A 21,745-nucleotide genomic window follows, 5' to 3' on the forward strand; every position below is an offset into this window, starting at 1 on the left:
AGAGGATGCTGCTTCCTGTGGATAAAACAGGAAGTAGAACTGGATTCCATTTATTTTAAAAACAGTGTGTAATACACCCTCCGCTCCACCAGGGTCAGTGTCACATTTGCTTGTCACATTTGTTAGCTAATCGTTAGCCCGTTAGCTTCTGAGCTCGTTATCCAATGTTATGGTTAGGCTCATCTTATTCTGAAATGGTGAAGTTTAGGGTTTGAATTTGTCTCGGTTTAGTTTCAGAATTATTATTTATTATTATTTAAGAATTATTAAACGTCTGGGTTTGGTTTGGGTTCAGGTCCTGGTTATGGTTAGGGTCTAAGATTCTACTCTGAAAGGATTCAGATTAGGATTAAGGCTGGTTTGGGCCTATTTTAAGAATAATTTAGGATCTAAGTTTGTTTGGTGTTAGTGCCAGGTTTTAGTTATGGTCCAATATATTAATGTAATCTTATTTTGAAATGGTTAAGACGGGGGTTTGGATTGGTTTAGGTCTTGTTAAGAACAAAGTAGCAGATTTTATCAAACAAATTAACGGATTTAACAGGGAAAATCAAACAAAGGTGGTTTTTAAAACACTTTTGCATGTATATTTTTATTTTTACATTCACACAAGCTCGTTGTTAGTTGCTTGTTTTGTTTGGTTTGGTTTTGGATTGGTCCTATTTTATATTTTAAGTTTTGAGCACGGACCATGTCATCAGTAGTGTCACCATGAAATCCCAGGGTTAAGATTAGGATTAGGATTAGGATTAGGTTCGGAAACTTTGGCTCGAAATGTTTGCTAACATTAGCAGCAACACTAAAAACAAGCTGCCTCCTCACCTGGACTCTGTCGCCCCCTGTAGACCACGTCGTGTCACTGCTCTGTGTCATCAGGGATATACGGCTGCACAAGAGCCAGTTTAAATACAATACTTAAAATAAATCAACCAATCAATCATAATGGGACAGTTTGTCAAAAGTCAATAATAAAAAAAGTAGTAAAGTACACAATAGAGCACATAAAATAGATATAATAACACATACAACCAACAGCTCCACCCCCCCAAAAAAAGAGTTTAAAAAAAAAAAAAAACCAGAGAAATATAAAAAGTAAAAGAAACAGTTAACCGTTTTCAATGGGCTGAACCTGCCCATTGAAACCCCACACACCATGTCAGTCAAACAATGCACACCAGTCAAATCAGCCAATCAGATAACAGCATCCGACACCACGGCGCTGAAATATGACAAGAGGAACGAGAAGGAAATAACTTGAACGACTTCAGGTAAAGACGATAAATCAGCCTGACCTTCAGATGTTAAAGGATTTATTGTTGTGGTTTGTAAACACGACATTCAGAGCCGCAAACTGCCAGCAGACAGTTTTCCTTTCCTAGGATGGCGATGGAATGAAACGCCTGTCCGAACTGTAATGTCACCATCCTAGGAAAAAAAAAAAAAACATGTAGCACACAAGCACAAGCGCAAACCAGCAGGACAGAAGAAAACCCAACAGGATGTCAGTCTGGGAGAGAAACACACTTTTATTTTGAAGGGACAGGTGGACGAGAGAGGGTGTGAAGGTTTTATTGTTGTTTGCTGAAATTTGAATTCACAGCCACCGATGCAGGATGATGATGTCACTCTGTTTGACAGGAAGTGGAGGTCATGTGAGGTCGTTTCACGGGGACTTGAATATTTTTTTGTGTGAGCTTTTTTTTTTTTTTTTTTTTAAACAATTTAAACAAAATATGCTTTTAAAAAGTGATGGGGACAAAACTGGCCACTTCAAAAAGCAGTGGGGGGCGTCTTCAGTGTAAATGGCACCTATGCATGTGTATATATATTTATATTATAGTAATTATACCACTTACACACACACACACACGGACAGCACGCTCCACTGACATCCCACACGCCGCCGGCATGCAGCTCGGCCACCGGCATGAATAATGCAGGATAATGTTGTGCTATTCACACCTCAATGAATTATATATATATATATATATATTTATTTATTTATTTTATTTATTCCTTTTATTGTAAAGGAATAAAGGTTTGTTGTAAAGGGCTATATAAATAAAGAACATTTACATTTTACATTTACATATATATATATATTTATATTTATATATCCATTTCTCGCTCTCGCTCACTCTCTCTCTCTCTGTCTGTCTGTTTGTCTGATGCCACAGAGCGAGGATGAGGATGAGGATGAAGGGCCACCTGTCCGATCAGAGCAAATGAAACGAGGATGACGGAGGAGTGAAGCGAGAAGGAAGAGCGACGCGCAAAGACGGAGGGAAACCGACTGATGGGAGGAGGATTTTTTTGGGACGAATAAACAAAGAGCAAGAGGAACCAGGAGGAGAGAAGAGTGGAGGAAGAGAGGAGGAGGAGGAGGAGGAGGAGGAGGAGAGAGTTGGAAGGAAGCAAGGAGAGTCGAGGAGGGATCGAGGAAGGAAGAGAAAGACGGGCTGGGAGAATTTAAAAAAAAGTTTGCGGGACAGAAAGGAGACGAGGCTTGAGGGCGGCGAGGCGAGGCGAGGGAGTCAAGGAAGGTCTGGATGGTCTCCACGGCGACGGCCAGCAGGTCCCGCCCCTTCCAAAGATGGCCTCCAACTTCAACGACATCGTCAAACAGGGCTACGTACGCATGCGCAGCCGCAAGCTGGGGGTGAGTGTGCACGTGTGTGTACGTGTGTGTGTGTGTGTGTGTGTGTGTGTGTCTCTCTCTCTCTCTCTGCTGGCTCCTCCACAGAGGTTTCATCAGCTGGAGGGCAAAGTTGATTTCTCCTTTAAAAGAAGTTGAGACACATTTTGGTCCCACGCTGCAGGAAACGCTCCTGTTTCTCAGCCGGATCAGACAGAAAAAGGTTTTGTGTTTGTGTCTGGAAGGAAAATGAAACAGTCTCACGCTCTTTGACGTTTCCTTTAAATCAGGTGAAATGTTTCTGTGAATACGTTTGACTGTACGTCTGTTTGCTGACTGTACGTCCTTTAAATCTTTTGTCTCTTAAAATCTCTTTTTGTTAAATTCTGTTTGACCTCGGCAGCTTTCTGTGACGCTGCATTAGACTTTACAACCGTGTTGCATTTTGAAACACGATGCTTATTAACCATCATATCTTTAAAAAAAAAAAAAAAAAAAAACATCTTTCCACTGGCATGAATATTCTGACACTTGTTTGAAAAAAAAAAATCCTTAAAGCCATTTGGTGGCTATTGGAAACTCGTGGAATCTCGGTTCCTATACGTAGCATTTCCTGTTAGCTTAGCATAGAGAGTTGAAGTCTATGGGAGTTGTTAGCCTGGCTCTGTCAAAGTGAGAAAATAAACCTCCCAGCAGCTCTGAGGCTTCCTGATTTACACAGAGGATCATGAGGATTTGAAAGACACGGCTCAGCCTCAGTGCTGGGCTGCTCCTTTGCAGTGTGTGTGTGTGTGTGTGTGTGTGTGTGTGTGTGTGTGTGTGACCTCTGCTGCTCTTGTCAGACACATTGAAAGTCTTGTTGAGGCGCTCACCTCCTCCTCTGTGTACGTTTCCGCCTCTGGCTCCAGCTGCATGAACTGCACTGGAAATGCTAATTTGTGCGAGTCTGAGTCACGTCCAAATGTTGTTGGCAGCAGAATTCAAGTTTTTTTTAAATTTTTTTTAAATTTTTTTTATTACATGACTCAGATTATGGAAAACGAACACAAATCAATTTGAGTCAGGTTCTGTTCGCCAGCTCTCCTCAAAGATCTGTCTCAGCTGCTGCCGCCGCGTCCCGCTGCTGAGGGAAGGGCAGTACTGTCCTCTCCTTCTTCTTCTTCTTCTTCTTCTTCTTCTTCTTCTTCTTCTTCTTCTTCTTCTTCTTCTTCCTCTCACTGATGTTGTTGTCTTTAAACTTCCACTCAGTCAGTCGCCGACATGCAGAGAAAACAAACACAGATCGGTTCTTGATTTTCAGTGTTTGACTTCCCTTACAACGACTATTGTTTTCCATTGTGTGTGTGTGTGTGTGTGTGTGTGTGTGTGTGCTGACAGCAGCATGTCCTTGCTGCTAGGTCAAAGCCTTATCTCTGAGACAGATAGAAGTGATGCACCGAAGACATGGCACACACACTGTCTTGTGTCTTGTGTGTACCTTGTGTGTGTGTGTGCTTGCGTGTGTGTGTGTGTGTGTGTGTGTGCTTGCGTGTGTGTGTCTGTGTGTGCCTTTGCATGTACACTGGTGCAGTGGATATAAAAAATTGACACACCCTTTAAAAATGAGAGTAATTGCTTATAAGCTTGAATTAAAACTCATTTTTCATTTGGATTGCGTAATCATCCAGGTAAAAAAAACAAACAAAAACATTCTTTCTTTTTCTTACAACAAGTTGGGATGAGGTAATCCCATTTGTTTCTAACACTAATCAATTTCTTTCCAGAATTTTATTGAATCAAGTGTCATTTTCTTGATCTTCTGCCTCGTTTCAACACATTTATAAATGTTCCCAGAAATAAATCCTGACACAAGTGAAGCTGCACTGGAAACAAACTGGCAGAAGGTTTTACCTTGACTGAAGGAAAACCAGATTTTAACCCCTTAAACTCTGATTTTCCTTTAAATAGATATTTCTCCTTTGTTTTATGGCTGCAGAATCACATCAGACAGAAAAGATCTGCATGTCCTGTGCATCATTTCAGACTCATTTCCCTGGAATCCAGCAGCTCATGTTTGGGATCTTTGGAAACCTCGGGATCTCCACAAGAATTTCAAAATAAAATCCTGTACACTGCAAAAACGCAAAATCTTACCAAGATTATTTGTCTTATTTCAAGTCAAAAATGTCTTATTTCTAGTCAAAATATCTCATTACACTTAAAATAAGACATGATCACCTCAAGTAAATTGTTTTTAGACAGTTTTCACTTGTTTCAAGTGAAAATTCACTTGAAACAAGTGAAAATTTGCTAGAAACAAGAAGCAAATTTTGCCAATGAAACAAGCAAATTTTCACTTGTTTCAAGCAAATTTTCACTTGAAACAAGAGACAATTGTCTAAAAACAAGTTACTTCTGAGGTGATCATGTCTTATTTTAAGTGTAATGAGATATTTTGACTAGAAATAAGACATTTTTGACTTGAAATAAGACAAATAATCTTGGTAAGATTTTGAGTTTTTGCAGTGTAGGTTTGAGAAATTTGTCCGCACAGCTTGCATTTGTGTTTATGAAGCCGCCGATGGGACCAGCAGGGCTGAAGTGACTCCATATGAGGCTAAATGACTTTTTCACAGCGTAGCAACAAGACGGCATATATTTCTGACACCATATTAAATCTGGAGAGCTGAACAGCGTGCTGTGGCTTTCCTTTCTCAGCCTGCAGACTCTGATTCTCTGAACATGTGGTCGTATGTGCACCAGCGCTGCACCCGTCCCGCAGAGAGTCCCCGCTGTCGAACATGAAAACGGCCCAGACGACAGGAGGAGGGTTGTCTCCGTGGCTCACAGGAAAAACCTGGGAGCGCTGCTGCCTGCGAGGCTCCGGGACGCAGCCGCTGTGATGTGAGGAGGCCGGACGGCAGAGTCAGGGCACATTACTCGCCGGCTGAGGTTTTGTGAGGGCAGAGCTGAGCCCGCTGAGCCGGGCGGGTCCTCTCCACGCCCGCCATGCCGCCGCTGATCCTTTGTCTTTTGTCCTGCATGATGAAATCAGCGGGTGAAGACGAGGGATCAGTTTCTACTCACTTGTTCGTTTGTCTGCAGCAGCTCTCAGTCACACCTCTGAGTCTGGTGAAGCTGCATCAGGGCTTTTTATTATGGCACTTAATGAGCTTTTTAATAGATACTTTAGTTAAAGTTTCTCTACTTATTTACAGCTCTGCACTGCAAAAAGTCAAAATCTTACCAAGATTATTTGTCTTATTTCAAGTAAAAATGTCTTATTTCTAGTCAAAATATCTCATTACACTTAAAATAAGACATGATCACCTCAGAAATTACTTGTCTTTAGACATTTTTCACTTGTTTCAAGTGAAAATTTACTTGAAACAAGTGAAAATTAGCTTGAAACAAGAAACAAATTTTGCCAATGGAACAAGCAAATTTTTACTTGTTCACGTAAAAATTTGCTTGTCATTGCTTGCTTGATCATGTCTTATTTTAAGTGTAATGAGATATTTTGACTAGAAATAAGACATTTTTATTTGAAATAAGACAAATAATCTTGGTAAGATTTTGACTTTTTGCAGTGTGTTTGTCTGTCACTGAACCTCCTGATGTTTATCTGTGAATTTTGTCTCATTTCTGTCTGATATGGAAATGTGAGCGGCAGCAAATTTACCTTGCAGGGATTAAAAATCTAAGTTGTCTGAATCTGAATCTGAATCTGAATCTGAATCTGAATCTGAATCTGAATCTGAATCGCCCCACCACAGTACATGTCTGCTGGGTGTTGGGTTTTCACGGTGGCCGGTGTCACGTGTGTGTGTGAGATTCAGATGGACTCTGCACCACAAATCCCACAGCCAATCAGGTGTTAGCTGATGGGGCGCTGATTTGCATATCATTAGCAATATGGCACAATATTCCAGGCTGTTCCAGGGCCTATTTGCATCTTGATAGATCTGTGCATTTTTAATGAGGGGGTGAGATTTAGAGTGACATTTAAGGCACTAAGGGATGTTTTTTCATGGAACAAACTTCCAAATATGTAATATTGATGAACAGAGATGGTTTTTTAGGGGCTTAATAAATGGCCAGAGGGGAGGACTGGAATCAAATGTGAATTCAATCAACCTATTTTTCTGTGGAAAATTGGTTAATTGAAATTTTGATTCGTTTTAGTCATTCACAAAGTAAAATTGCCAAAGATTGTCTTCGTTTTCTCCTTTGATATTGTTATAAAATGAATCCTTTGAGTTTTTTGTTGCTGCTCAGACAAAGGAAACAGTAAAAGGCATCACACTGGGATCTGCTGGCTTCACGTGAGACTTTTGACTCTTTATTACTCAAATAATAATAATAATAAAAAAAATAGTTCATAAAATAATCAACAATGAAAATAATCCTACTTGGAGCCGTAATGGTGGCATCCTTCTGTGTAACTGATCCACAATGAAAACATCTTAATAACTCTTTAGTCGTTTCAGATAATGAGTTTGCATTATTACCACCTGCAGTGTTAAACGCTGACACGGAAACAGTTTTTCTTTAATTGGTTTCGTTAACCGCCTCATTGGTGTCGTTTATTTGTCTGATTGTTGGTCCATGCGTTACCCATAATGCCTTACAGACCGCTGATGTAATCTGGACGAAGCTTGAATGAGCGGCCACTTCCTCTCAGCGAGTTCAGGGGGATTTTTTTCCTAGGATGGCGACGGTGTTGTAGGAAACTTAGCTGAGCCAGAGAGGAGGGGCCAACTGTGAATGTTTACAAACCACAACAACACATCCTGCTCAGTCTGCCTCTCAGATGGAGATTATTGAGTTTTAATCACAAAGAAAAACATTTTTTACACTCTATTAACATGATCTGACTGACACACAGGACGCCCGCAGGTGTTTCCTGACACAAAAATGAGACGTGCAAATCACGTTTACGAGTTCAGAGCGACGTGTCTTAAGCTGGAGTGCGGGACGCCCGCGGGGCCCCGAGCTCCATCCCAGCAAAATGGGAAAAAGTCTCATTTCATTTTAATTTAATTCTCTGGAAACGATCCCGGAGAATGTAAAAGGCTGTGTTATTATCGTAGGTTTCTGATGTGCCGCGTATCTCCGTGTGCAGCAGCGGAAACGGCTTCCTCCTGCTCTGTGTGTGTGATTTTCATTGACTGTCTTTGGGGAACTCGCAGCGTTTTAAATCTTGGCAAGCGTCCCCCCCTCTCTCCCTATTGATTACTGTCACAAATCTGCTTTTGTTTTGTTTTTAAGCATTAGCTACTCCAAGTCTTTGTCCCCGGCCTTGTTTTTTTTTTTTTCCAGCTCATTCACATTCCCGCGGTCGCTTTATCTCTCTGTTTCCTCCCTCTGCGGTTTGCTACCCAGAGGACTGAATTTTCTCTTCTCATTCTTCTATTTCTGCCTCATTATCTGTTGCTCTCTTCCCTTTTCTTTCTGTCTCATTTCTCTCTCTCTCTCTCTCTCTCTCTCTCTCTCTCTTTGCCCTTTTTTTCTTTCGCTCTCTTAAATCCATCTTTGCCCTGTGCCAGCTTTTCCGCCGATGTTCGGCCCGTACATTATGATAAATAGTGCAAGGCGGTGATGATTTGGCACCGCTGTCATGCAGCTACCCGACGTCAGACTTGGCGAGTTCAGCGTGGCTTTGAACTTGTAAAAATGTGAATGAAAAATGCGAATAAAATAAGAGAGAGAGGATGTGAATTAATTACGCCGTGGTATCTGAGAGTCTTTTTAAAAGTCAGGGGATATCTGAAAATAAATGATCTAATTTTAAGGCCTCAAACAGAAGTGAAAATGACTTAAATGCAGCTCCCATCATGCAGCAGGAAGTTTCTTTGCACTGCGTCGTCACTCGTGTTAACACAAAGCGGAGCTACAGTCTGCATCTTGTCTGCTTTAGGAAACACAACCAGACTTTGTGACACATGACAGATAACTCAAGAACACCTCGAAAACACACCCCACCCACATGTTGAATTTCTAGGAATTTTTGGTGCTGAATTCCCAAACTATGACACTGAACAGCAAATCCACTGGGCAAATAAAAATAAACTGTTTGTCCTTGTCTCTGAACGTTGAGTTTTTACATAAATCTGAAGTTCAGCTCCAGGTGGCATTAAAACTAGCGATGGGACTTCAGGCTCTCCTGGCTCCGTTCGTTTCGAAGAGCCTTTTCAAAATACCGGCTCTTTTGAAACGAATGATATCTCACAGTGCAGTGATATTTTTGATCCGCAAATATTGCAGTGCGCGTTATCACTGCCTTTCTTGCTGAAGTGCATCAAACTGTTGGTGCTTTTTCCAGTTTGGCTGACTTTCTCCCAACACTTGCTCTGTACAGATGTGCCTGAATGCACCATCCCGCCCTGTGGTGACTATCAAAAACCAACTTAATTAGTCACTTAATGGTGGCATGAGGAATGTCTTGACTTCGACTCCAGGAAAATAAACACTGTTCAAAAAATGACTTCCTTTGGGTGATGTTCCCATTTATTGCAACAAAAATAATAATAATTGCAATTGTCTGGGCGGCTACCAATCAGGGACGGTTTTTGCTATGGGCAATGTGGGCAACCGCCCAGGGCGCAATCTACTTGGGGGCGCACAAGCGCCGTCCAAAAAAAAAAAAAAAAAAAAAGTGCGTCCGCAAAAAAAAAAAAAACGTTTCTAGACTAATATCGCTCATTTCCATGTCAAGTTGGTGCAGTGGGCGTTAAGGCGCCCCTACTATCACGTCAACTTGCTGCTGAGAGTCATGTAGGCTACACAGGTCGTGTGTGTCAGAAGAAAAGGCAAGGGGGAGGGGGGCGCGGGGGATCAACTTGCGACTGCAGACGCTGTGCGCAGGTTGTGAGTCTCAGGAAAAGCAAAGGGGAGGGGGGCGGGGGGCGGGGGATAGACTAACCTCTGATATGAAGGATCCCAGGCCAAACAACACAAACTGCTGCTTCCAAATAAATTGTATTTCATTCATAAAATTAATATAGACCCCTTATAGCTACATGTAGCTAATTTATTGGGTTATGTTAAAAAAAAAAAAAAAAAAAAAAAACAACAACAACAACAAAAAGTCAATGGAGTATCATGGACAAAAGGCCAAAAAAAAACATCAGGTGCCCAGTTCAGAAAGAGAAGGAGAGAAGAAGAGGAGAAACATTCAAAAGATAAAGGTATGCAAGTCTCTATGCGTGACGTTAATTGTGCATGTAATGAAACACTAGCCTATACCCTATTTATTAGCCTCTTGCTAATATGTTGACACTTAGCCACAGAAGTTTTTTTTTTTTTTTTTGGTTTTTAGTTTTGCTGAACTAGCAACTATTAGAATTTTAGGCATCATGTCATGGAATTAATTTCACCCATAGGCTAGTTTGTGTTTGCAACACAACAAGTGCAAGTTCACATTGGCCTGTTAGTCTGTGGATTTGGTAAACAATACGTTCTGACTGTGGAATTTTTAATTTTTTTTTGCTATACGTGGGTCTATGGTAACCTAAATAACTTCCTATACACTGTCATGACATTTTGTAAGCTATATGTGATATAGCTTTATGAGTAATTTCTATTGTGTTATTCTTAGTTAACAGGATGTTAACAAATGATAGGCCTGATGTGGTGGGGGTGGGGGGGTGGAGGATGGTTCGCCCAGGGCGCAAAACTAGCCAGGACCGCCTCTGCTACCAATTAACCCAAAATTAACAGAATTAAACAGAACTAGAGTACACCCTTGTGGTCAAAATAAATCACTAACACCTAGACCCATTAAAATGGCTCCTACACGCCCAGATGTCAGTATTACCTGCTCCAGCCCTGCCTGTGATTGGCTACACTGCAAAAACTCAAAATCTTACCAAGATTATTTGTTTTATTTCAAGTCAAAATGTCTTATTAATAGTCAAAATATTTCATTACACTTAAAATAAGACATGATCACCTCAGAAGTAACTTGTTTTTAGACAATTGTCTCTTGTTTCAAGTGAAAATTTGCTTGTTTCATTGGCAAAATTTGTTTCTTGTTTCTAGCTAATTTTCACTTATTTCAAGTGAATTTTCACTTTTTCCACTGGCAAATTTTGCCAATGAAACAAGCAAATTTTCACTTGTTTCAAGTGAATTTTCACTTGTTTCAAGTGAAAATTGTCTAAAAACAAGTTACTTCTGAGGTGATCATGTCTTATTTTAAGTGTAATGAAATGTTTTGACTAGAAATAAGACATTTTGACTTGAAATAAGACAAATAATCTTGGTAAGATTTTGCGTTTTTGCAGTGTAGTACACATTGCGTCTGTTGGTTTAGGTTGTTTAAGGTCACGGTTTAGGTTAGGCGTTAGGAACGACACACTCCATATCTCACACCTGCCCCATCTCCAGTTTGGGTAGTGTGGGCGGTTTGTGAGGTGAGTTTCGGAGAGGAAAGTCCCTCGTCTGTGATTATCTGTCGCGACCCTGAAGAACAACACGCCATCACAACACTCCTGACCGCTGGGTGGGGGGAATTTATTTTTAGGGAAATGAATAAGAAGAAGCTCCACTGCGCCAGGTTAGGGTTAGGTAAAAGAACCTGTCACTTAAATCTATTAGGGTATGGGTAACATTAGGGTTTAGATTGATTTGGGTCTAATTTAGAATTATTTAGGGCCTGATGTTGGTTAAGGATCAGATTAGATAGATAGATAGATAGATACTTAATTCATCCCGAAGGAAATTCACAGTTTTCAGCAGTATCCACAGAGTAAAAAATTAAGTAAATCAAAAATAAAGAATAAGTAAATCAAAAATAAGGAATAAAAGTCGACCCTCGAGATCTAAAGATCTAAGTACCCAATGTTCAAAAAAACAATGTGCAAAAAACCAACAAAACCAATAAAACCAGTGTGCATCGATGTATACAATGTGCATAGATGAGGGCAGTGTGCAAATTTACAGTATAAAGAGATGATAAATAAATAAATAGCACCCAGATGATAAATAGATGATAAAAAACGAATAAAACCAGTGTGCATCGATGTATACAATGTGCATAGATGAGATTATGCTGGAATATGTTATTCACTCCTATTCTGACAAGGTTAAGTTTAGGTTTTAGATGGGTTTGAATCTAATTTAGGAATTATTTAGGATCTGAGTTGGGTCAAGGTTCGGGTTGGGAGTTGGTTAAGGGATGGTGAAGGTTATAGTTTAGGCTGGTTTGGGTCTAATTTAAGGAATTATGTTAGGGTCTTTTTTTTGCTTAAGATTAGAGTTGCCATCGTAGACGTTCAAAAGAATCATGTTGTTTGCAAATGGAGCATCACTAATTAAAACGGCCTTAAAAAACAGTCTTGAATGTGGATTTCTGCGGCTTGCAGACACCCTGGCTGCCTTTAGCTGTGTTAGGACGGCCATGTGAGAAAGCCTAGGAGAGCGAGACAAAGAGGAGAGAGAAGGGCATAAATACAAGGCGAGACGGAGGTAAAGAGAAGGGTTATCTGAGTTATCTGAGCGAGTCCCCGCGTCCTCAGGGCAGAGAGGACTTGCACAGCTGATGTCCCGCTCAAGGCTGCGTAGACTACCACAGTCACGCTTGATTTATCTCAGCAGGAACAACAGAGCCAAGGGAGGAACCCTGAGACATGCAAGGTCCCGCCGCACAGCGAATCAAACCAACCCCCCCCCCCGGACGCACCGCTGCAGTTTCCACACGGCGACCCCCCGGTCCTCCGGCCGCCCCGAACCGCCCCGGCTCAGGAGGTTGATGCTGATTAGGCTCTGAATGTGGAAGTGGGGCTGAAGTCTCCCCCCCGCCGCCGCCCCTCCTCCTCTGGCCTCCCCCACACCCATTATGCATGAAGTCAGCGCCTGGAGGGGAGAAAGGGTTAATGTGCACCCAAAACAAAAGCAGATGTGAGCTGTGTTTGTCCCATCTGTTCACATGTTCAGGTGTGTGTGACGCTGCTGCCGGCACGGTAATTACATCCTGAAAATGTCCATGTATGTTCAAGCCTTTCTGTTTGAAGGGAGCTCGATAAATAAAGATTATTCAGCCGTGGACTACAAACTGGAAGTACTGTCCCTCTGCTGGTATCTGACTGCAGTACAAGTAGAAGTACTGTTCTTCTGCTGGTATCTGACTGCAGAACAAGTAGAAGTACTGTCCCTCTGCTGGTATCTGACTGCAGTACAAGTAGAAGTACTGTTCCTCTGCTGGTATCTGACTGCAGTAGAAGTAGAAGTACTGTCCCTCTGCTGGTATGTGACTGCAGTAGAAGTAGAAGTAGTGCAGTAAAAATCTACTGCAGTGAAAGTACAAAGTGTCTCATTTCAAATGTCCTGGCAGTAAAAGTGACTGAGTAGTAGCAGTGGTAGTAGTAGTAGTAGTAGTAGTAGTAGTGGTAGTAGTAGTAGTAGTAGTAGTAGTAGTAGCAGTAGTAGTAGTAGTAGCAGTAGTAGTAGTAGTAGTAGTGGTAGTAGTAGTAGTAGTAGTGGTAGTAGTAGTAGTAGTAGTAGTAGTAGTAGTAGTTGTATTAGTAGTAGTAGTAGCGGTAGTAGTAGTAGTAGTAGTAGTAGTAGTAGTAGTAGTAGCAGTAGTAGTAGTGGCAGTAGTAGTAGTAGTAGTAGTAGTATTAGTATTATTATTATTAGTAGTTGTATTAGTAGTAGTAGTAGTGGTAGTAGTAGTAGTAGTAGTAGTAGTAGTAGTAGTAGTGGCAGTAGTAGTAGTAGTAGTAGTAGTATTAGTATTATTATTATTATTAGTAGTAGTAGTAGTAGTGGTAGTAGTAGTAGTAGTAGTAGTAGTAGTAGTAGTAGTAGTAGTAGTATTATTATTATTAGTAGTAGTAGTAGTATTAGTATTATTATTATTATTATTAGTAGTAGTAGTAGTAGTAGTAGTAGTAGTGGTGGTAGTAGTAGTAGTAGTAGTAGTAGTAGTAGTAGTAGTAGTAGTAGTAGTAGTAGTAGTGGTAGTAGTAGTAGTGGTGGTAGTAGTAGTAGTAGCAGTAGTAGCAGTAGTAGTAGTAGTAGTAGTAGTAGTGGTAGTAGTAGTAGTAGAGGTAGTAGTAGTAGTAATGGTAGTAGTAGTAGTAGTAGTAGTAGTAGTAGTAGTAGTAGTAGTAGTAGTAGTAGTAGTAGTAGTGGTGGTAGTAGTAGTAGTGGTGGTAGTAGTAGTAGTAGCAGTAGTAGCAGTAGTGGTGGTAGTAGTAGTAGTAATGGTAGTAGTAGTAGTAGTAGTAGTAGTAGTAGTAGTAGTAGTAGTAGTAGTGGTGGTAGTAGTAGTAGTGGTGGTAGTAGTAGTAGTAGCAGTAGTAGCAGTAGTAGTAGTAGTAGTAGTAGTGGTAGTAGTAGTAGTAGTGGTGGTAGTAGTAGTAGTGGTGGTAGTAGTAGTAGTAGCAGTAGTAGCAGTAGTAGTAGTAGTAGTAGTAGTAGTGGCAGTAGTAGTAGTAGTAGTAGTAGTGGTAGTAGTGGTAGTAGTAGTAGTAGTAGTGGTAGTAGTGGTAGTAGTAACTTTGACATGAGCAGGTTGAACACACTTGCAGGTTTAAATCTGTGGATCTCTGTAGTTGTTTTCTTGCCTTTAGGCCCTGAAGGCTCAGTTTCCACAGATCAGAGCCTGAACACTGAGTCCAGATGCAGGAAGAAAACATGCTGCTTCTGACACTCATCCTCAGTCCTCAGTCCCTCTGAAGTCCTTTCATTTCTGCTCAGCAGATACATGTGACAGCTGCTTTTTAAAAAACAGAAAACAGAGAAAACACCAGTGAAATGGTGCAGCCATATTAACACAGGGGCAGAGCCGGTCCTGACTCCTCTGAGAGTCTCACATCTGGAAACAGCTGCGGCGTTCGCCAGAAACATGAGGAGGTGAGAGCCGGTGAAAGTATCTGAGCCAACATGGAGGACGTCACCTGTGAGAGCCGAGCCGCTCTGCTGTTTATCCAGCGGAGACACGAGGCCGGCAGGACGACGAGCTTCACGCAGACGCCGGGCCGGCTCATCGGACGGTGTGTTTCTGTTTCTGGGGGGGGGGCGACGGGCTGCTGGCCACCGATCAGTGTTTGAGACCGCAGATACACCGCACCTCTCCCAAGACGGTTCATCACCATGATCATGATCAGATTCTGGCAGTCACACACACACAACACACACACACACACACACACACACACACACACATAATGCTGTGGGGTGTGAGAGCTCAGCACTTTAGTTCTCTGGCTTCCTGATCCACCTGGACCATCAGGAGTACTTCATATACAACATGTAAATAATGACAATAATAATATAGAAACAAACAAACAAACAAATAAACAAATAAACACACACATATATATTTACATACACACACATACATATAGATAGATGGATGGATATAGATATTCAGATATAGATATGATATATCTGTCAGTCTCACAGCCTCATCACTCCTGAGTTTAAGTTAACACACACCGTGCTGCGTTCACTTGAGCTCAGACATTACTGTTTTGGTATTTAGACCAGCAACAACATTAAAATAAAATAAAAAAAAAAAGATTAGATTTCCTTAACCTGGGGTAGCAGGACCTGTGTTATGGTGGTGGCTCTGTGTGTGTGTGTGTGTGTGTGTGTGTGTGTGGGGGGGGGGGGGGGGGGGGGGGGGGGGGGGATTGTTCCTTACGGACACGTCACCCAAAAACTGCACATTTCCATCATTTAGTGTCTCAGTGGCTGCAGGTTTTGGGAGCTTCTTTCTGCTGTGAGGCATGCTGTTCAACCTGTTTTGCAGACAAGCAAGTACACGATGTAGATTTAGGTGAAATATTCCTTTAACTGCACCTGCTTGGTGAGTGTGTGGGCACCTCGATGACGCAAAAGGAAAAAAAAAAAAAAAAAAAGCGTGAATGCCAGGTGTTAAAGTGTGCGAAGTGCGATGTTTCCACAGCCAGCTCAGTCGCTCGGTGTGTGTCCTCACACTGATGCAGAGCTCTGATCTCATTTCACTCGGCCTCATCCTGCCCCCCCCCCCGTCCTCACACAGTGTGTGTGTGTGTGTGTGTGTGTGTGTGTGTGTGTGTGTGTGTAAATGTATTTTACATGCGGATGAGGCCCTGAGGGCATCATTAGACAACCGGTCCTCTGAGACTAATAGGTTAGAGCGATGTTTCCAGCCCGAGCCGGCTGATCTGACATCCAGCTTCACCTCTCCTCCTACACAGGTCACTACCCCTGCAGCCACTTTGACTCCCCCACCCCCCCCTCCACCCCACCCCCACTATCCGTTTGCTGCAGTTTTGGCGACAGCGCTGCGGTCAGCGAGAGGCAGATTCAGGTTCAGTCTGACATTTACGGGGCAAGGCGCACGGAAAATGATTCTGTAAAATTCACAACTGGTTTTTAGCCAATAATATCTCATTAGGAAAAGTAACGGGAGGTTGTACGACGACTGTGAAGCTGCGACCCAGCTCCCACAATCCTCCTCGGCTGAAGGCGTCCATGCCGCTTTGTCCGGAGACGCATGAACAACAGAGGAAGGCGAGGATTTGGCAAAGATTTCCGTTTGAGTTTTAGTTGTAGCCTTTCTCACATTTGTACATTTTGCTGCAGTCAGATTTCAGTCGTGTGTTAGCAGCAGCTCCGTTGTAATTTTAAATCATGAAGCTTTTTCAAAAGAGTTAATGCGCTCAGTGGGAGGTGGAAACTCTTTATTCACATGACGGGGAGGAAGCGGGGAGCCGGGGAGCGATTCCTCTGTCAGACATCAAACGCCACACGGCGCCGCTCTGTGAACAGGTGTGTGTGTCGCGGATCACCTGACAGAGAGCACCCCCCCCCCCCCCCCCCCCCCACCCCCCATCCCATCAGTCATCATGTTCATGTATCACACAGCCATCACACAGACACAGTGATGGTCCTGGTAACACAGACCTCTGCTTTGTAATACCAACATCGCGCTGCGTGCAGATTTTAGTCTCTAAATAAACCTGAACTTGAACTTTTCAGGATCATTTGCATAATGTAGCTGATGGAAACCCGCATTAATTCACATTTTCTTTGCCAGAGATGCCAGATAAAGCTCTAATCCCTCTAAATCAGTGTTTCTCAAAGGGTGGTTAGGGTTAGGGTTAGGGTTAGGGTTAGGGCTAGTGGTCCGCGAGCGCCCCCTAGTGGTCTGCCATGAAAATGTGCTTCATATGGAACATTAAAAAAAGAAAGAAAACATTTGCAAGGAATCACAAGTTTCCTTGAACCCCCTTTTCTAAAAAAAAAAAAAAAAAAAAAAAAATCAACTGTATATAGAATATAATAAATAAACACTGTAGAAACAGTAGAAAAAACTCAGTGACTGACGGCTGCTCGTTGTACTACAGCTGTCTCCAGTTTACGTTGATGATGGTCAGTAGCCTGGTAACGTAACGTCAGAGTGACAGAACTGTGCTGAGAACTCGCTGTCAGAGAAAACACTCAGGCTTACGGTACTAGCTACAGTACAATAAAAATGTATCATGGCTAAAGACAGGGACAGTAAAAAGAAAATCAAATTAACACGCATTTTTTGTTGACGAAAAAAGATGAGACGAAATCTACTTCATTAAATAAAAAGCAGGCATACTCCTGCTCATTCATTGGTAGCTGAATTGTTAGGTCTGTGTGATTTACATTTTTAAAATAATAATAATATTTAACATATTGTTAAAAAAAAAAAGTGGACATGATGCAGGTCAAAGACTAAAAAAGAGTATTGACTAAAACTAGACTAAAATACTTCATAATTTAGTCGACTAAAACTAGACTAAAATACTTTGGATTTTCTTCAACTAAAACTAGACTAAAAAGCCAAGACTTTTCGTCGACTAAAATGTGACTAAACAAAATAGAATACAAGTTGACTAAATATGACTATGAATATGGGGGGGGGGGGGGTTACAAAAAAAAAATTCACAGTTAGAAAACACCAATTTACAACTTTTCTTGAGCTCAGACTCATTTGAAACCAATGAGCTGACTCCTGTTGTTGCTCCTGTTAATTAGTCTCACTTTTTTTTTTTTACACACACACACACACACACACACACCATCAGCCAGCAATATGTTGTTGTTATGCATCGCCTAATTAAGAGCACAGAACGACTGAAGTCAGTGGAAATCATTCATTCCACTGGAGGTGAACACAGGATTCGCTGCACTTGAATTCCCACCAAACCCTAATGCTCCATTTGATTTATTTCCCATCTTTCGCACATGACTCGAATGCATCATCAGTGTTGGGCCTTGCCGCCTCCCACACACGGCGGTGGAGGTTCATGACTCCTCCAGGCTTTGCAGCTGTTTTCCCTCCTGCATGCTCTTCTGTCCGCCTTCGCTCCTTTTTTTTTTTTTTAATGCAGATACTTTGCAAAATATAAGATAAAATAAGATAAGATAAGATATTCCTTTATTAGTCCCACGGTGGGGAAATTTCACGCATTACAGCAGCAAAGTGGATAGCAAGATATGAAGCATAATTTACATTAAAAACAGTATAAACAGATAGTAAATAGCAAAAAGCAATATAAACATTATTAAAATAAATAAATAAATAAATAAATCCAGTATAGTGTATGCACTAGATTTGATGTCGCAAAAATATACACTATAGATACATTTTTATTTTTAGTTATTTTTATATATGGTGCACGGAAAACCTTTGAAGAATGACAAAGTAAAGAATTCACCGACTTCAAAATAAAATGCTCTGTCATGTTCTCTGTCAGGTTTGAAAAGCAGAACTTTAATTCCCTGATCTCATTTTTGTGGATTAAATCTTCACCGTCAAAGAAACTAAAAGCGGTTTGATACATGTGATGTCTTCCAAAAGTCACGTTTTGGCTTTAAAATGAACCGGACTCTCTTTAATTTGAATATTCAAGTACAAGCACCTGAAAAGTGCCCTGAAGTGCTTAATTAAAAACACTTCCCCTCCATTAATCCACTGAGCGAATTCATTCATTTTGTGTCCAAGTCAGTGTTCAGTGTTGTTTTTGGATTCCCTGGCACATGTGATGATGACCAGCCTGACAGGAGTAACCCTCCTCCCATGATGCACCGCAGTCCTCATTGTGCAGAGTGGAGCCTCTAACATTAAAGGCATCATCCTCTCGTCAGCGCGCCGCCGCCGCACACTCCAGCGTCTCCTCCACCAACCGGATATAATCTCAGTCGAGCGCTTGTGGGAAATCTCCAAACGGCTCCTGAGAAAGTGTTTTCCACCGCCGCGCTGATAGACACGGGACCCAGATGATCTCTCACCGTCATTATCTCGGCAGCCATCAGCACTGACCTTGCCTTCCAGGAGATGAGCGGGCCAAAGTCACCGCCAAAAATAGCACCCACCCCATTACCGAGCCGCGCGCCGCGACGGCACGTGAAGCTCTCGGAACGCGAAGCGCGCGCATCCCGAGCGCTACCGAGACCTCGGCGGGCCGAAGGTTAATGAAGCAGCGAAGGTAAAGATAAGATCGAATCAAACTTTAATGATGCCTGTAGGGAAACTGGTTAGAGAGAGATGCTCCGTTCCCAGCGAGGCTGTGCCGGCGGATCGATTCCCCCGAGCTCAGAGCTGATTGTCCTGGTGGGAGAAGAAGTGTCACCGCTGATAGGAAGAGGCTGCAGGTTTTTCTTTCTTTCTTTTTTTTTTTTTTTTGTGCTGCTCGCCTCCCTGTTGGGAAATTGAGCCGCGGTCTCCCGTGTGGAAGGCAGGTGTCCCGGCCACAGCACTAATAAGGCTGCTGATGCCGTCGCCTGCCCCAGTTCCTCCGGTGGAGCGGCTGCAGGAAACAGTGGCTGAGCTCAAACAAGGTGCTGAAGTAAAGGGCATGCAGGATCAGCAAACCTTTCCTCCGTGACAATTAAAGGTTTATAAAGAAAAAAAAAAACAGCCTGGTGAGCAAATGTTGCATCACTAGCCTCCAGTCGCACTGCAGCAGCACCAAATCCTTCACTTTTCGGACCACACCGGGTCCTGCTCTGACCTCTCATCGACAGACGTGATCGTATCTAGGCCGGATTATGCTTCCGCGTACGGGGGTTGTGCGAAGCACGCATTTCCTACGCAGCGCGTGTGTGTCCAACATAACTCTGCGAAACACACTGAGCAATTCTCCACCCACCAACGTAGACCCTGTGACGTATGGTCGCTGCTCTTCTGTACACTGCAAAAACGCAAACTCTTACCAAGGTTATTTGTCTTTTTTCAAGTCAAAAATGTCTTATTACTAGTCAAAATATCTCATTACACTTAAAATAAGACATGATCACCTCAGAAGTAACTTGTTTTTAGACACTTTTCACTTGTTTCAGGTGAAAATTCACTTGAAACAAGTGAAAATTTGCTTGTTTCATTGGCAAAATATGCCAGTGGAAAAAGTGAAAATTCACTTGAAATAAGTGAAAATTAGAAACAAGAAACAAATTTTGCCAATGAAACAAGCAAATTTTCACTTGAAACAAGAGACAATTGTCTAAAAACAAGTTACTTCTGAGGTGATCATGTCTTATTTTAAGTGTAATGAGATATTTTGACTAGTAATAAGACATTTTTGACTTGAAAAAAGACAAATAATCTTGGTCAGATTTTGAGTTTTTGCAGTGATACGTCTTTGTAATGGCGAGAGGACGAGTCGTATAGGTGCGGGTACTTGCGCACCTCCTCGTCCAGGCGTTCTTCCGCGAGATCCAGCACTCTCCAAAGTTTTCAACCACAACCGGCGAGTCGAGACACAACAGTTGTTTTAAAAACGGCGCCGCCGGCCAGCACAACAACAGGATGTGATGCCGGTTGCAACGAAATGCCGGAAATGATGTACTTCGGCGGACCAATCACAGCTCTTGTGGGGCTGCGTAGGGTCCGCGTAGTTACAATTTTTGGGAGGCGCGCGGCAAGGCTCTGCGGCGGTCGCACAACCCCCGTACGCTTCGCACAACCTCCGTACGCTCTTCCTACGCAGAAGCATAATTCAGCCTTCTGTCTGTCTGTTTGCCTCAGCAGCTCAGAGATCAAGGCTAACTCACTGTAACTCCATTTATGTTGAAAAAAAAAAAATGAAGAACCGCTCTGTGGAAGTTCAGCTGCATTCCATCTTTTGAATGCTTGGAGGGCATGCACATTCATTTCTGTTTTACTCCAGTTTCCTCATGTCAAATGAAAAATGCGTCCGTATTTAAAAGCTGGAGGAGGGTGTTGGCTCTGCTGGTTGCTAACTCCTGGTGGCTGCAGTGACACGCGAGCGGCCGCCTTACTTTATAGCTGGTGAGCCCTCTGTTTCTGGTTTACTTGTGAAGAATCTGGTTCTGTGTTCTGGCTTCCAGTGGAAACACGGCTTGGCTTGCATTAGGCTGTTATCAGCTCGGCGTCAGGAGGCACTGAGGCCGTGCTGTGCGGAAGGTTTGGCTCGTGAATCTTCAACAACGGACCGAGGAATCGTGATTTTTCACTTGATAGATTTTCTCTGCGTCAGGACTCGTGTGAATGCAGAGAGAAGCCGAACATGTCGCACTTCCCACCTCTTTCAGTAAAATAGAAAAGACCTCAGACGTCATTTCATGGCAGTTTTTCTTAAAAAAAAAAAAAAAGTTGCAGTGTAGTTGAAAATGTGAAATTTCTCAAGCATGTTCAAGGATTCAAGGATTCAAGGAACTTTATTGTCATACCAGCTCACATTTACATGCCAGTGGTACGAAATTAGCACTCAGGTCCCGGTATAAGCCTAAATACATAAATAAAGCAAGGTAAAAAAAAGAAGTGTAAATATAGAATATAAGTATATATAGAATATAGAATATAAGTATAAACAGTATAAACAATATGTGTGAATATAAACAGTATGTATAACTATAAACAGTATATATAAATAAATATAAACAGCGTATGTAAATATAAATAGTATATATATAATAAATACAAATAAACAGCCTATGTATATAAGTAGTATATGTATAATAAATATGAAATATATATAAACAATAGATATAAAAATATAATAAAGAAAAATATAAACAGCCTATATAAATATAAACTGTATATATATATATATATATATATATATATATATATATGTGTGTGTGTGTGTGTGTGTGTGTATATGTGTGTATATATATATATATATGTATACACACAGA

At 41.8% G+C, this 21,745-nt stretch overlaps 1 protein-coding gene across 1 annotated transcript in view; it reads left to right on the forward strand.

The window, feature by feature from the left end:
• Positions 1-2,413: 2,413 nt before the first annotated feature.
• The window catches only part of dok4 (docking protein 4), a 62,838-nt gene continuing 43,506 nt past the window's right edge, over positions 2,414-21,745 (forward strand). The window contains exon 1 of the mRNA XM_030076520.1: positions 2,414-2,659. Coding sequence (XP_029932380.1) covers positions 2,594-2,659 — 66 coding nt within the window. The 5' untranslated portion in view covers positions 2,414-2,593. The remainder of the gene's footprint in view (positions 2,660-21,745) is intronic.

Source organism: Myripristis murdjan, chromosome 3, assembly GCF_902150065.1.
Source record: "Myripristis murdjan chromosome 3, fMyrMur1.1, whole genome shotgun sequence".
NCBI lineage: Eukaryota > Metazoa > Chordata > Actinopteri > Holocentriformes > Holocentridae > Myripristis > Myripristis murdjan.